Source organism: Acipenser ruthenus, chromosome 4 (genome assembly GCF_902713425.1).
Source record: "Acipenser ruthenus chromosome 4, fAciRut3.2 maternal haplotype, whole genome shotgun sequence".
Taxonomy (NCBI): Eukaryota; Metazoa; Chordata; class Actinopteri; order Acipenseriformes; family Acipenseridae; genus Acipenser; species Acipenser ruthenus.
The window spans coordinates 70,104,180-70,121,716 of NC_081192.1; the positions used below are offsets into that span (position 1 = coordinate 70,104,180).

At 40.3% G+C, this 17,537-nt stretch overlaps 1 protein-coding gene across 3 annotated transcripts in view; it reads left to right on the forward strand.

The window, feature by feature from the left end:
- The window catches only part of tcaim (T cell activation inhibitor, mitochondrial), a 37,225-nt gene that overhangs the window by 14,499 nt on the left and 5,189 nt on the right, over nucleotides 1-17,537 (forward strand). For all 3 annotated transcript variants that reach the window (XM_059022713.1, XM_033998535.3, XM_033998534.3), the window contains exons 5-9: nucleotides 1,667-1,922; nucleotides 3,182-3,304; nucleotides 6,627-6,724; nucleotides 12,642-12,733; nucleotides 13,150-13,382. In XM_059022713.1, the coding sequence (XP_058878696.1) occupies nucleotides 1,667-1,922; nucleotides 3,182-3,304; nucleotides 6,627-6,724; nucleotides 12,642-12,733; nucleotides 13,150-13,382 (802 nt within the window). The remainder of the gene's footprint in view (nucleotides 1-1,666; nucleotides 1,923-3,181; nucleotides 3,305-6,626; nucleotides 6,725-12,641; nucleotides 12,734-13,149; nucleotides 13,383-17,537) is intronic.

Here is a 17,537-nt window from a genome sequence, read left to right on the forward strand (position 1 = left end):
TGCTGGGTACAGGATCAAAGGTTTCAGTGGTCATCTTACACATATGAATATGCATCAGGGCAGAAAGGCATGAGGCTGATTTAAATGTTGACGTGTGAAAACCCACGCTCACAAGCAGCACTGCTTAATGGCAGTATCATCCACATTATCTGTTTATTTCAATAGCCTACCACCAAATTCCAGCCCTGGGGATTCAAAAGCAAAAAACAAAACGCTTCTTCAGTTTATTAGTGTTGTTGAACACGTTAGCTTGACAGCACAACAGTATTTATAGAATATAATTGAAGCAAAAACATTTTTTTAAGTAAAATGCTTAAGTAAATGTGTTTTTTAAACTCACATTTAAATGTAACGGCTCTCAAACATCAACGCCTCCTTTCATCTTGGGGAGCTTCCTCAACGCCAGTCCCTGTAACTACATCCCTCTTCTCTGAATGGACAGCTAAATCGAGATCGCTGCTGTCATTGGTTCATTCAAGTGTCCATTAAAAGAAAACGATTGATGTTATTGAATTATGAACTAGAGTGATTCCACCTATCGTTCCATTTTTATTTATTTATTTATTTTTTTAATAAAACCTTGAAGTAGCCAATGATAGTGCTAGCAGGGATGGACTTTTTATTGAAATGGATCCCTCTGGCCTTAAGTGAAATAAGAGGACTGGTATTTAATTATGGTCAGCGATAATAAGATTGTTGACAGATCCCAGAGACCTTGAGACTCAATAGAAAACCTGGAGGATAGGCAGGTATGGGTCACAGCCAGATAATATGCTTGACCTTGTAAGCGTGAGTACCCTCGCTGCCTATAAGAAAAATGCTTTCCCGTTAAAAATGTGCTGACGGTATGCATTTACGTGTTAAAAAGACTGGAAGTCTGCATTTGTTTTTTATGGTGTGCATGCGTACCTGTGTACCAGTTATGTGAACCCCTGATTATATTGAGAGATGCTTCTCTCACGGTGTAGTTTGGACAGCCATAACTTTATAGTCCCAAACTACACAGAATGTGTCTCTTATACCAGAAGGTTCATAAGGGGCATCTCTCACAGTAAATACATATTTTATGAAGTGGTTAATGTTTTTTTTACATGAAAATGTATGTATAGCATTAATTGCTCTTAAAACCAATGAACAGCAATGAACTTACTTAGAGGCACTGCCGTAAAATTCAGCAAAAGAACATCATAATCCAAATATTTTAGCACAGAATATTTTAATTAAATGATTTTATGCATCATTGTAACACTAGACTTTGTAACACTCAGACTTAAATTCACTTGAACTGGTGAGAACTGGTGAACTGGTGAGACAACCTCTCTCGAAAGCTTTATATTCCCGGTACAAAGCATTTTTGTAATTTTATAATTTGTGATTAATTTTTTTTTGTTTTAGGAAATATAATTCGTGGATGTATAGCACAATTTTGTAATTAAATTTTGCATCGGGAAGATGTGAGAACAACTTTAGCACCATACTGGATACAACTAAAAGCAGTAAAAATGTTTGAGTTAATAATACCAGATGACCAGGGATTAGGCATTTCATGGAATTCCTGATTTCACAAAATGCCGGTAACATATATATATATATATATATACATACACACACTATATAGTGTTATACTTCTTATCTCTAATAATTGTTGAACTACTTTTTTTCCTAGGGTTTAGAGCTGTCAGTTTCACCTTACAGACCAGAGATGTTCTGAGTACAGTGTTGGGTGTTCTGAAATCCTGCAGTTTGTCTACAGAACATGTACACAATTTGAAAATCAGCGTTGGTCCACCACAGCAGAAATATGAAGCAGGAGTTCCCTTTTATAGACCAATCAAATGGGACAAAACATACTACTCCTTCACAGGATTTAAGGACCCGGACGAAGAATTGGAAAAAGCAGAAAGAATGAAACCAACGTTTAGGTAATGTTTGTGGCTGTTGAATTCTAACACTGAAAGGAGGCTTCAACTGAAATTTTTAGTCCTCGGCAGTGTTGCGTTTGATTTTTGTGATAAGGGCAGTCTAACAGACTTCACTAATATCCAAATTCAGGTTTCCAGAGGTGAAAGACAGAGGTTAGTGTGTTAATGTGCAGTGCCGCGTCCCCCCTCCCATTTATTTATTTATTTTATTTCATACACCAGAAAACCTTTGTACAAAATACACCATTTCTAGTACTTTAACACATGCTCTTTATCAATAAACACATTTGATTTAAAGTTAATTAATTCATGACAAAAGTATTGGCATCCCTGCTTTAGTATTCCATGTCTCCTCCTGCAAAGCATTTCTATTTGATTGAGATCTGGTGATTGTGAAGGCCATTAAAGAACTTTTATCTTTAAGAATTCCAGTTGACTTAGCCGTATGCTTTGGTTTGTTGTCGTGTTGGAAGATAAACAGTCTGCCAATCAGCCTAGCCTGGTATATTTGTACATTGTAGAATGTTTTGGTACATGGCTGCATTAGTTCGATCTTCCCCAACCTGTTGAACACTTTTGTTGAACAAAACTGTGTTGCCAAAACGTTCTTCTTGAAAAGATGTTGGAAATAATTAGCTCTTTTTCTGGCTATTGACTTTATAATGAAGCTTTGTTACTGTATATATATTTCAATCATATATATATAATATATATATATATATATATATATATATAATTTTTTTAAATTAGTTCTATTACATTTTACAGGTGCCAGACAAATATCAGAAATTGCTTAAGTTATTTTTTATATATATAAAGATTGTTATTTAAACTACCAGAAATTGTGTATTTTGGCCTTTTTCATATTAATTTGTGGCTAATGTTCACTAAATACTTGTATTTAACATGTTTTCTTGAATTATCATATTACGTGTAGGGTGCCAATACTTTTGTGAGCGACTGTATACTCCACCATAGAGATATATACTCTAGAGTACTGTATAAACATTTGCTGCACCCTTTTTTTTTAAACACAAAATAAATAAATCTGGAGTTAATTAACTGTTTTACAGAAAGAAGAATTTCACAGTAAGTTTATTGAATTTCTGTTTTTATTTTTACTTGTTATAAAAAGTGTGGATGTGGATTGTGGAATTACCAATATAATGTGTTTGTATTTTGCAACCCAGTTTAAGGGAGGGGTAGAAAAGCAAATGTTATGTTCTCACCACTCCTTTGACTTTTGTTCTTTCAAACAGCTCTTGGTTGAGTAACAATGAAGCGAGTGCTGCAAAGAAGCACAAGGAAAGCCTGCCAAAGCGAGCAGAACTGAAGAGACTGAGGAAGGAGCTCTGTCACAAACTGGGACTTGCAGATATAAGGTACTGTAGGACCATTCTTAGTATCTGGCAAGACTGTCAGTCTGTTTTGTTTTGTTTATTTGCTTTTTTATATCTAAATGGTTTGAACAACATGTAAACACTTAATACTGTCAGTAGCGTTCATATGTGTGCAGGGGGAGTCATGCAGTCAAGGGAGCAATCTTTGCTGGGAATCCTATTGTGGCAGGATGGCTTGCAGTGGTGAGGTGTGGTGACGTCACAGACCAGGAAGTAACTGAACCAAAACAACGGATGGGCGGGTGAAACTTAACACAACAGCGTTCAGCGTATTTAATAAATCAAATAAACAAATGATTTGAACCAAACAACAAAAACAAAAGGGCACGAGGGCCAAACGAATAAACAGACAAACAAGTAAGTGTCGTGCTGGCTAATCCAGCACGTTTTAGCAATTGTTATTTTAAAGTCTGTCTCCTCTCTATCTCCCCGTACCTCCTCTCTGTACACCCACCCCTGCAGCACGGACAGCTGCAGGTTCTTATACTCTGGCCGAGGGGTTAACTAGCTGTTAATTATCTTATTACCCCTCGGCCACAGTCTGCACGCGTTTGGTAAGGATGCGTGACTGTCAGCTAGTTAAATAATCAGTAGCTGATCAGCCACGCATCCTCACGGGTTTTTAAATATACAAAAACAATAACAAAAGACGCGGCGCTTTTATCTGCGCGGCAAACAAATACAAATAATAATAAATAGGGGCGGGACACTCCGCCACACTATGCAGAGACTTTTCAATACTTTTAATTGGTGATGTATTTTGGACTTTGTTACTTTGGACACCAGTGGTATTTTGCTAGGGGTTAATAGGTGTATTGTCGAAATGGTTAACATTTCAACTCCTTTGCCAGTATAATTTATAATTATTTTTGCCAGTATGAAGCTGTTACTGAGAGCTTGATTAACAAGAATATTAGTCTCTAAACCAAGACATCACCCATAAACTCGTCAGGCACAGGGCCCTTAAAGGCATCTCATACCACCATTCAGACCTGTTCAGCTTTTACAGATTCACTTTTATGTCATAAATACTTAAAGAAAAAAACAAAAAAAAAAAGTTATAATGTAAAAAAGGGAAATAGTTATTGTCAAGCATTTGATTACAAATTGTTGTATTATAAAAAAAAAAAAACAGATAGTACTCGCTGAACTAAAATTGTTTAATAAATTGAAAGTATCAGTACGTGACTGCAAGTGTATTTATTATTATTATTATTATTATTATTTATTTCTTAGCAGGCGCCCTTATATATAATATATCACATTATTTTTACATACAATTACATTATTTTTTACACATTATTTTTACATACAATTACCCGTTTATACAGTTGGGTTTTTTACTGGAGCAATCTAGGTAAAGTGTCTTGCTCAAGGGTACAGCAGCAGTCCTGTGACTGTGCATATTCAGCATTGTTTATTTGGCACTCAACGGTATACATAGCTATAGAAGTGTGTGTCTTTACATTAAAATGCAGATCATTTATTTTAGTTTGCTTTTACACACATGTAAAATACTGTTCTCATCCACAAATATTAATGTTGACTGTTGATGCACCATAACATTACGTCAAAATAGTCAATAATATATATTGTTTTTTTTAATATATATACACACCATAAAATTGCTACTGTGCTGCATTGAAAAAAAAATATTAATAAGAAACATCTGTTACAAATCAAGGATTACTGTATATCCCGGTCGCTCTTCCATTCTGAGTGTAGTGCAGTCCATTAACAAAACAAACAAACAAACAAACAAGTAGTTCGCCACATTTTAGACCTGCTTTTCAGTCACATATGTGAACGCGCAAAGGCGCCTTAAACCGCAAATGTGAACGGAGTTAGAGACCTAAATATGCGTCAGCCTTGGGCCAGCCCCGTAGTATGAACAGGGTCTTAGTACTGTACAGTAAGTGGCTTAAATAGAAGTGGATGTATCAGCATTTATGGTACCAGAGCAAAAGCATGTTAACCTGCTCTAAAAATGTGGGGCTTCAATTTTTTATTAACAGAAAAGGCAGTCTTCTTCCAGCACAGAGCGTAGGGGGGCTCTGATCACTGGGAAACAAGAGGCTAACATAGAGACAAATGCTGCTTTTCTGTTGTTCCTGTAGAATTTGATGGGTTTTTTTTAATTATGAAACTATATTTAAAATTTTGGAGAACAGTGTTGAGAAAAATCACTAACTCAGTAATCAACTTTAAAGCCCAGTGACTGATTACGTAATTACATACAGTGGCAGGTGTGCCAAGGAAAACCAATTTTCCGAAAGAATAAATTGATACAATTATTGAAATGATTAGTCAACACAAATCCATTCTATTCAGCAAGTTGTTTAGTCACAAGCAGAAAAGAAAGTGTGTCCGGTTATCACGGATGTAGTAGACACTGCTGGGGCGAGCAGAGAACAGTAGAAAGAAATTGATAGATCTAGTGAGCAGAACGAAATTAAAAGAAGGGAAAAGAAGACGACCTCAATGAGAAGGAAAACATGGTTTAAATATAACTGGTGAAGTCGCTGTTGGTGATGCTGAGAAAGGATTGGAATAAGCAAAAAAAAAAAGCAGATAGCGAAGCTCTTCCTGCTGCCTTTAACCCAACTGAAGTAAACACGTCTCTTGTTATCCATCCAAGTAAGCAGTAATGCAAATAGAAAATGTGTTTTAAGTTAATAAAATATATTATTGTTATTGTTATTATTATTGTTATTTTAATATAATAGTTTTTTTCTTTACTATTGTTAGTTCAGCATGCACAGTAAATCCAAAGTGGACTTCCAGGTTAACAATGAGCTGATTTTTGTGCATTGAAAGGCTTTTTGTAATAGTTAAAAAAACTTGTTTTAAAGTTTTTGTTTCAGATATCTTTGTTAGGTTAAAACTGATTAATAAAATCCATTTAGATTTTTTTCTGTTTAAATCTAAAAATATATTTGACCACCCCAAGATTAGCAATCTCCTTTCTTGGCGATCGGTACTTTGATATTAATTCTGAGTCTATATATGCATGAAGCATTTGATGATCCCTAAATACTCTTTCCCTTCTGATTTATCTGCCATATCTACGGCCAGATAGTTGTATGAGCGGCAGGGTATGTCCTAAAACAGGACTTGCAATAAACCTTGATACTTGCGGTTGCTGTCTGGCTGTCTTCAGTCAAAATCGCTGATGTCTCAGCCCTGTGAAGGTTTTATGAAACCCACATTTTAATCTGCGAGGTGCCTGCGACTGCAATTCAGTGCAAATCGCTTTTATGAAATGGGTCACTGGCCTTTACTTTATACCATGTCTTTCCTCTAGGTGGCAGCGAAGTTGGGGAGTGGCTCACAGATGCAGCCAGTTGCACAGTCTGAGTCGTTTATCGCAGCAGAACCCTGAATCACTTCGGAATATCAAAGGTACTTGCTTTTATACCACAAGTGTGGGTATATCTAGCATGGGATATATTTTTGTTAACTGTCTTAAGTGGAATAACATCGGATGACAGGAGTGGGATAACATGTTTACCGTGGCTAGTTTGGAATGCTTGCATTCTAATTCAGTGGTATGCTGCTGAAATTCAGGATGGAGCCATGCTTCAGTAGTTCAAACAATACTGTCACCGATACGTGTTTTATAACAACTTTAAAATCTTTGAAATACTGTGTAGATTGCTATCTTTTTGATTTGGAGCCCGGTTTCCTTGAGAAATGCCAGTTACCGATCCGCCTGTGTCTGACTTATCCGAATAGCCTGTAGGCTCTTCATTAACACAGGTAATGGTAGGAAACAACAAAGAGGCTGCAATTTGACTCGCTGAGCTCAAGATTCTATTTAAAAAGACGGTTGTGAAAATAATTGAGCACACTAAATTTATAAAAACAATAAAAAAAAAAAAATAAAGATGGTTGCAAAGAGGTCATAAACAGGGTTTGAAATTAATCACTGTCATAGTCTGTTGAAAATGAAAGTAAAGATTCACCAGGTAAAATAATCCCAGAATTAATTGATTTAAAAAAAAAAAAAAAAAATTGTATTGCTTCCTTTAATAAATTGACCAGCCAGGAGGTGAGCTCCTGAGGAGACCGAGTCAATCTTGACATGGCAAGCTGAAATAGCTGCCAGATAGCCCTTTAACATAGAGGGGGATTTTCCCTTGTCAAACAGGTCCTACAAAAATTGCAGTACAATTGCAATGGGACAGGCTGTGGGGCCAAAACCCCGAGGCAGGCACCACGTCTGAAAGATGCCCCACATGTACCTGTACTGCAAATATGTGGACACTGCTCTGGCATTTTGCATGGTGTCAATGACCCTATTAGACAGACATAGACGGCTTAAATGCAGCCGTTCAGGGGCCAAACAGAGCTGTAGGCTCGATGGCCATAATGTCCCCCACGCCTGACTAAGCAGGTTACGGCACTTGGGCAGTCTTCATGGCTGGCCGCTCAGGAGCTGCAGCAGGGTTGAAAACCAGTCTCCTGAGCCAATAAGGGGATATTAATGTGACCCTGGCCTGTTCCTGTCTGATTTTCTCAAGACACAGCGGGAGCTTTGCGAGCAGTGGGAAGGCATATAACAGTTGCCGCAACCTCTGTTGTGCCAAGGCATCTATCACCAGTGGTTCTCTGGCTCCTGTTATGGAGAACCAGAGGGGACAGTGGGTTTATTCTGGGGAGGCAAAGAGATCTATCTCTGCTCTCCCAAACCTCTCCCAAATGAGGCTCACCATCTCGGGGTGAAGCCTCCACTCTGAGGCGCTGGTAACTCCCCTTGAGAGGAGGTCTGCTGCCTCGTTTGTCACCACGGGCAGGTGTACTGCCTGCAGTGAGAGGAGGTTCTCGTGCGCCTACAGCAGAAGCTTGCAGGCTACGAGATGGAGACTGGGAGACCTGAGGCCACCCTAGTGGCTTATATAAGCCACCACAGTAGTGTTGACAAGAACATGTCTCCCTGGAACCTCCTGCAAAAAATTCTGCAAGGCCAGGTAAACTGCCTGCAGCTACAAAAGATTTATATGGAGACTCTGCCAGGGGCGGTTCCATACCCCTTGTGTTCCCTTGCCATTCTACACAGCACCCCAGGGCCAGTTATGAAAACCACCTCTGGCCATAATTGTAGCCAGCTGTGCCGGGCTATGAGGCTGCTTGGGGCCTTCGGTACCGGTTTAATGCTGGTTTGCGCACTGGTGGTGATTGCTTGGGAAGCAGGTGCACCAATTCCTTTGTGGACTCCCATGCTTGGCAAAAGGCAGCAGGCTCATCATCAAAGATGGACTGCCTTGTCTCATCAATAGGCCAGGGCACTTGCAACACCGCAGTGGCCCTCAGAGGCAGCGATGGACAGCACATCATCCTGCTGGCAGTCTGTGCTTGTAGCCCCTTGGTGCCCCAAAGGGACAGTGGGGGCAGGTGGAGTAGTGCGCTCATGCAGCAGCTCTGCAAGCACAGTTCCCTGATGCGAAACAGCTGCCCAGAGTTTCTCCAGCTGTTCAGAGTCCGCCGTTCTCTTGGATCGGTGACTCTTTCTCTTCCTTTTTGTTGGAGAAGGAGAGGCTGCGGAAGATAAGGAAGACCATGAAGACGGCTTCCTATGTGGGCTTTTGCCCCTCGGACGCCACCTGCTCTCCCTTTGCACAAAGCTTAGTGGCGAGGATACAGCCACCTCTTTAACAGAGGGTGATGGGGAAGTGTGCTGCAGTGGTGTGATGGACACCAAGCGCTCTTTAGAGCTGCGAGACACGTTTCTCCAGTTACGCTTAGAAAAACTGGCACAAAACGCACAGAAACTGCAGTCAGTGAGTGCCTCTTTGGCATGCTCTGGCTCCAGGCAGGAAGGACACCTGCCGTGCTTATCCTCAATTGACAGACTGGCCTTACACAAATTGCAGGGATAAAACCCAGGGATGATGCGTGATACAGAACTGTATAACTGCTGTTTCTGGTACTGGACCAAGGATGGTACCGTGGTTCGGAACCAGTACGGTGACTTTGCACCGTGTCGGTACGGTGTGGTAACAGGATGGTGCCGGTTCAGTTCATTACCAGTTCAGTGCCTTCAGCGCCAGGTCAGCACGGTTCGGTACCAAGATTGGAACCGGAATTGTACCTGTTGGTTCGGTACCCGTTTGGTGCATGCACCGGATTGGTACGATAAGGTACCAGGTCGGGAATGGAGCAGGTTGGTGACCTACAGGTCTACTCGGTTTGCGTTACTGAAGGAAGCAATATACAGGGATGCCCACCTGTTACAAGCTTCTGACAAATCCACACACAGTATGAGTACAAGACTGAGTGAAGCCTGTTTGTTAGAGCCCTAACAGCCTTTGTAATGGTGATGCAAGCAGTCCAAGTCTGAGTATCCCTGTCCTGTCACTGTCACATGTGGTGTTAGTGGTGGGACAGTGCCCCTAGAGACCAGAAGGGCAGGTTTTGAAAAAAAAGGAAGAAAAGAGAAGTGTGCCCGAGTGTCAGAGGAGGAGGACAGCAGGCACACCTACAGCAGCGCAGACCTCAGCGCCTCACCAACGTCCGGAGTGCCCAGCGCCACCGCCACTGCCGGAGGGCCCCGCGCTGAAGTGTATAAATGGGGTGATCACAGGTGTTAATTAATGTAATACACGAATGCTGAGTAAAATAAGCAGATAAAAGCAACAAGTACTCGTGTCTATGACTCTCCCATCAGGTTTCAGTCCTCTGAAAGGAAAAATTGTGCTGTGGTCTGTGCGGGCAGTCCTTATATGCTCTTGGGGGCGGGCATGACTGCATCACAGGCACTGCGTGCAGCTTTTATATATCTATTCAGGTTCAGAGTCTTTTAGGAGGTAAACACCCGTACGGTAATGGTTACATTTCGTACGTCATAGGGAACCAGTTTGTTATCATGATTCTTAGATATGCATGCACCTTTTGGCTGCGTGTAAAGCTACAGAGACATTGGCTTCATGATTTCTCACTTCTTTGCCATTTAAAGAGATACATAAAATGATTACAATTTATATAAAATCTTACATAACTTTAAAATACAAAGAACTTCACTGCCTGGGATCGTCATTAAAGAAGAGGGCAACTAATGATTAAAGACTCAATTAATGAACTGAATTGACCTACCGGGAATGGTCAATTTTACTGGAAGAATTTGTTTGTTTTTTTTTTTTAAATAAAGAGAAGGAGATGTGATACCTTTTATTGGATGAACTTAACAACCATTAATCACAAGCTCTCAAGACCTCAAAGGTCTCTTCTTTCCTACTTTCACCTGAAGAAGAGACATTTGAGGTATTGAAAGCTTGTGATTTAATTAATGTTTAGTTAGTCCAATAAACGGTATCACGCCTCCTTCTCTTTGTCTATCATCTCTGGACTGATGCAGCTTCCGTTTCATCAACGACTGTTTTGTTACACGAAGCCTGACGAGGAATACCACTCTGCAAGTCATCATCGCACATTGTTCCAACACTGCATCTGAATTCAGTATTTTCTCTAGTTAAACAAAAGAGTAGAAAATTACAGAAACTATACTTTGTGAATGGAAAAAAATTGTATTTGCAGAAAAGTTGATAGTTGTGTAATGTAAATGGGGGTACGTTATATTTTGTTTTCTTACAAAAAGAAAGGTTAGTTTTAATCTTCCATAAAAGTTAATTACCAGCTAAGAGCTAAAATCATTACAAGGTGATCTTTGAACTTGAATAAGGGGTGTTGAATCTTATTTTCATTAAAGAACAGATGAATGAATGTTAAAATGTTTTTTGTGCAGTGATTCTAATTAAAGGATATATTATTAACAACAGATTGATAAATAATTACAATTTTGTAATATTCTATTAATTAGAATTTACTGAATTTATATTAATTTATTTGTTGACTTATCATTTTACTCAACAGTTATTCTTTTTAGATATTCATATTATTATATTTACCGACTTGAGAGTATAATTAGTTCTAACAGAAAAGACGAATTATAGATAATTAAGGTATTGCTTTCACATGCAATTTGACATTTACACTGAACTGAGATTTTGCATGACCGTTATTGCATACTGAGATTGATGTGCTGATTTATGCTATTTTGATATCAACCTTCTTTTATACTTGTGTACCGTATTTTATTCGCAAACTTTTGATAAAATGTATAACAGATATAACAGTGTTGCATGTTTTGTATTGTGCAATTATAATCTTGAGCTCGTTTTGGAACTACAGTAACTGCTAACTGAATGAAACCATTACACACATTCATTATCTTAATTGGGTATCTAACCACCGATAATCCCCCACAGGTTCCTATTGCAATAACTCAAATATTGTATTCAGTTTTAGTTGCCTGCCATATATATTTAAGTGTCTTTATATTTGTAAGCACATCAGTATATTGACAGCAAAAATAAATAAAGTTGCAGATCACAGATGGCGCTGGCTCTTGCCTCTTTAAAGACACTTTGGCTGATGTAGCTTTGTGAGAGGGTAACCGCTGATATGTACGACACAGACGTGGGAGTTGGAGTTGAAACACCACTCAGGCGCGCAGGATTTATTAACACAAAACAAAGTAAATAAACTGGTCATGTGACGCTACCAGCGATGGTAACGCACAAAGGACACATACAGGAGACTGTACAAAATGAAACACAGTACAAAAACTACAAATAAAAGATGCCACACAGGGCGAGTGCTAGCCTTACTAAACGAGGCGTCCCGCTCCAGGAACCTGCTACACTACGTAACCCTCGCTATACATTACTTGGGATCAATATGCCCCTAGAATCTACTGAACCGGTAGACTTACAACGACTCCTGCTTCTTCATACGGCCTTGGCTGGGCACTGCCTTCACAAGCACGGTGTTGCAGTTTAAGGGTTGCGTAGCTGTAGTTCCTGCAGAGTGGATGCTTTCCCCCTGAGTGTACGCAGCGCCCCTCTGTGTAGCATGGTGGTGCAGTCGCCCAGAACGACCCCCACCGGATGTTTTTATGTTGACAGACACTCAGTTGACACTCAATAAACCCATTTCCACATATCAATTACACCAACACTAATTTTCCCATGTGCTGGGCAATCGCCCTGCTACAAGCTTACATAACATATGTCTATGTCAGACAACTAGAACTGAAGAGAAGCTCCTGAATTCACCGTGAGCACCTTGGCACAGTCCTATTTAAAAAAAAAAAATGATTGTAATTGCAGTAAGAACCAGAATGAGTACAAAGGTCATAAAAAGGTCAGGACAGTACTGCCCTGTATAAGGCACAGCACTATGTAAGTCCCTCCCCTTCTCCAGAAAGTCAAGTCATGCACCAAATTTGACAGTACTTTTTTTTACGGTTCTTTTGTTTTAGGGCACACCGTAATATTTACCGACCAATCAGGGGTGAATGCTGCCGGACATGTAATGTTGGGAACAATGGATGTTCACCACCAGTGGGCCAAAGTAAGACACATTATTTTAATCAGAGTTTTCCAAAAATGTGTGTTTCTGTTTCTGTGTATAATGTGATGTAATACTACTTACTCATTTAATACTGTTATTAAAAATACAATTTAGGCAGGAATTTTATGGGGTTTTGTTTTTTTTCAAACAACTATTCAACTGCATTGTTGCAAAACTAGAGCTTTTGTACTCCCTCCACACCTTAGAAATGTTGAAGAGCTAGCAACCAACTTAGGATGTATAGATGTGGATGCTGTGAGGGCTTTGTTGCTATAGAAGGGTTCTACTATTGAGTCATCAGCTCAAGTATATATCCCTCTGTCTTGGCCTACTATTTAAACTTACAACCACCTGCATTCAGCCAACTTCTTCTGCTTGTCACATATATAGTAATTTTGTGCTATTTTTGTTGTTAGCTATTTGAGAAACTTCCGAGTTATGGTGACCTCATCATTCAAACGTCGATGTTGGAGGAGCGCATTAGCCATCTTCTGGGAGGGATCCAGGTCATCCATGTTGACAAGCTGCAACCAGTGCTGCTGCTGGAGGAGTATTACAGCACTCTAAGTGCTTTCTACAAGAGGCTTTTCTCAATGAGGATTCCCTTTCACCCGCGCAGCTTGCAGGGGCTGCAGATGACTCTGGAGAAGTAAGTGTTCCTGGAGGATTTATATATGATATCCTGGTTAAATGCTTGGTGACTGTAATACCCCTTTTCCACTGGCACATTAGAGCTGGCTCCGGCTTGGCACCGGCTTAGCTCGGGTGTTTTTTCACTGCAGACATGATGTCACACAGTGGACGAGCTGGCGAGAATGTTCAGTTATTTGGAAATCTGTTATTCTGCCCCCGGAACAGAATTCATCTCAAATAACTGAATTGAGCGGCGAGAATGGCGGATCCGGAGATTGTTGTTGTTTTCATGTTTGTTTTCATTTTTCATTTGTTACTGAATGCAAATGAAAAGCAGCGACGCACATATTCTGAAATGAGGAGAGAATAGCTTCTCTGAGGGAATTTAAAACTCACGAGAAAGATACTCGGCCGAAGACGCCTCAAGCTAAAAAAAGGTAAGGTTATCAGATGTATACAATGTGTGTACATCCGTGTAGCAGGGCGGTAGTAAGCCCTGCTGATTTAAATGTATTTATTTCTTTTTAGAACGAAGTCTCCCCCTCTGCCCCTGTGTTACTTTATATTTGTTTTGTGATCTTTGTATTTTATTATATAGGACGAGCGAGGTGCCGTTTGTTTGTTTAATACTGTTTGGTAGTGTGTTGGGAAGCCCCATCCACTATTATAAAAACCTCGTGCAGAAGGTGGACATCTCCCAAATTAATTCAGTGATTAATTTGTTGCTAAATCGGGAGATGGTCACCTGCATAAAAGCCTGCAGCTCTCTACCCTTGGGGTGGGTGTTAAAGAGGAGAGAGCGAGCAGAGAGAGTGAAAACGAAACTGAATAAAAATATACAGGAACAGTGACAGCGACTGCCCAGCCTGACCTGTATGGTTTATTTATTATTTTGTGTTCGTGATTTGTTTTATTTAAACCTTGTATTTTCGCTCTGTGAGCAAATCTTTTTGTTTGAATATTTTATTTATTTTTGTTAATAAAAACGGCGCGCCGCGTCTTTATTATTTGGAAACTGCAGTTTGGTGTCAGTATTTTTAAGTTCCTGCTTCTGTCGTGACGTCACCGCCCAGCCAGCCTGTCACAATCAGCTATACACTATAGATTTGTATGTTTTATTTAGACTTTAATAAATACAAAAAATACTCGTTTTTCACACATGGCCAAAAAGGACGGCACTAACCACTTCTACGTTTATTTCCGCAAGGTAAACGCTATTGCCAAGTTCGATGCGTACCCTATGCCTCGGGTCAACGAGCTTCTAGATAGACTGGGGACTGCTAGTTTTATCTCCACTTTGGACCTGATGAAGGGATACTGGCAGATCCCATTAACCCGCAGTTCTAGAGAGAAAACCGCATTTCTGAGGGGCTGTTTCATTTCACATCCATGCTGTTTGGGCTTCATGGTGCGCCCGCTGCCTTTCAGAGACTGAGGGACCAGGTTTTACATCCACATGGTGAATATGCGGCAGCATATATTGACGATGTGGTTATTTACATCTCCACCTAGCAAGAGCATTTGGCTAGGATCATGGCCGTCCTTCAGTCTCTAAGGGTAGCCCGGCTGACATCTAACTTGAGAAAATGTGCATTTGCCAAGACAAAGAAGCAATATTTGGGATTTATAATGGGGAATGTAAGGGTGAAACCCATTGTCACCAAGGTCCAGGCTTTGGTGGAAGCGGCAATCCCCAAAACCAAGGCTCAGGTGAGGGCTCTACTGGGGTTAGCCGATTATTACTGAAGATTTATCCCAGAGTATGCTACAGTGGTCAATCCCTCAGTTGACCTCACCAGAAAGAGCGCACCAAATTTAATTAATAGGTCAGTAGAATGTCAGGGGGCGTTTGATATTGTTAAGCAGAGACTCTGCCAGGCTCCCGCTCTCATCACTCCAGACTTCACTAAGAGGTTCATCCTCCACACCGATGCATCGGATGTCGGTTTGGGTGCAGTCTTGTCCCAAACGGCAGATGGAGTAGAACATCCCATCCTGTACATCCGTAAAAAAATGCTCCCCCGCAACTACTCTGTGGTCGAAAAGGAGTGTTTGGCCATTAAATGGGCCACTCACTCTTTAAGATACTACCTGCTGGGACATTCATTTGATCACTGACCACGCCCCACTCAAGTGGTTAAGCAACAATGAAAGACAGCAAAGCCTGGATAACTCAGTGGTATTTGGCATTGCAGCCCTTCATGTACCACATGGTACACTATGCGGGGAAAGACCACCAAAATGCGGATTATTTTATAGGGGGTGTAATGGGAAAAGCAGACTTAGTCAAGTGTTCCTTCGGCTCCACTCTGAGCGGTGGGATATGTAACAGAGATCGAATGATTCTTGGTGTTAGATCTCCCTCCCGACCTGCGAGGGCGCTGTGTAAAGGGAACAGAGTACCCTGGACTAAATGGCATGACAGTAATTAGGAAGGATTTAGGACCCGCGGTCCGGGAACACACACTCCATCACCAACGGCAGGTTGGAGTTTATCGTTTAATTGTACGTAAATTATTGATTGTTTAAGTGTTTTTTTTTCAGTTGGGATAATTGTTTTATTAGGACACATTTAAATAGGGCAGGGTGAACCCGTGTTAGTCGGTGGAGAATAGGAGTACCTTGGAGAAAGGTTGACTCCACTTGGGGACATTGTGTGCTTTTGAAAAGAAAAGGTCCTGTTATTCTTGTGAAGGGCTTTGGATTGGGAAACGGGTTAGTCGTCCGATCTTATAGTGAGGGTTACAGGAAGAAGTTTAGTTAGCTCTCCTATGGGTCGAGAGTAGGTTTTGTTTGTTTGTTTTATTTGTTTTTGTAAATAATACACACGCTACGGCGTTTTCATCGACATTCTGGTTTCAAAGTATTTATTTGGGAGAGTGAAACTTGTGACAGAAGGGGAATCCATCACAAACTATATACAATAAAATATAACCTTTATAAGTACAATTAACCTGTACACACTAAAACATTCAACTCTGCAGTATGTACAATAAATAACCTTTTATAAACAGTGTTTTTTAAACAAACAATTTAACTATATACAAAAAAAATCAAATAACTTTTAGGCCTTAATCTAAAGGAAGATCTGTTGTGCTCCTTGCCAGCAATGCCTGTCCCAGCTGACCCAAGAACTGAAATCAGTTCTCTGTTCATTAATGCAGTAGATGCTGCTTCCCGTTCCCTCTGCGCACATTTCATTTGTCTTTCTTTCAGCTCTCGGTCAGCCTGCATTTCTTGCTGGAGAAACTGCATATACCTCTCGCCTGATTCCTTAATGCACTGGGCAAATTCCAGGGCAGAATTTGATTTTTCTGACCTTTTTCGTTTTTTGACTGAAAAAATAAACAAATATAAGCATAATTTTGGAAGCAAGAATAATTTACTGTACAAATAGGCCACTATAACTGATTTAATACATGTTATATCAACATGGGAAGTGTTTTGTCTGTGTAACTGTGTAACCTATGGAGTTGTGTCTTTATTAAAAAAAAAAAAAGTTATATACCTTTAATAACACCGTGTAACAATTTTTTTTTTTTTTTTTTAGTTCCTGGGTAGTAAGTGTTATTTCCTAATTGCTTATGCCTCAAAAGTATAGAAAATGGCTATTATTCCCCACAAACTTTGCTTTTGTGACCAGGACAGTGATATTTTGAAATTTACCTATTTTCCAGAACATTCCAGATAGATTCAGTGCTGAGTAAACTTGGAGTAACTTCTAGAACTTTCTAGAACTTTCCAGTAATATAAATAGTAGTATAAATACAGGGGCCTTAAGCCCACCAGTTCAGTTTAGTTCCAGCTGCCTAAGTGGATACATATCTGGACGCCTTGAAGTATGATGAGTACGGCTGGGAGGTCATAGGAGACTTCAAAATGGTGGCATTCCTGATGGGTCTCCAAGGAGGTTTTACCAAGTTTCCCTGCTATCTTTGCCTTTGGGACAGCAGGGACACCAAGGCGCACTACCACAGGCGGGACTGGCCACAGCGGACCGAGTTCTCTGTGGGGAGGAACAACGTCAAGTGGGAGCCACTGGTGGACCCCCGGAAGGTGCTGATGCCACCACTGCACATCAAATTGGGCCTTATGAAACAGTTTGTCAGAGCTCTAGATAAGGAGTCGGCAGCCTTCAAGTACCTTCAAGACTTCTTCCCTAAGCTGTCTG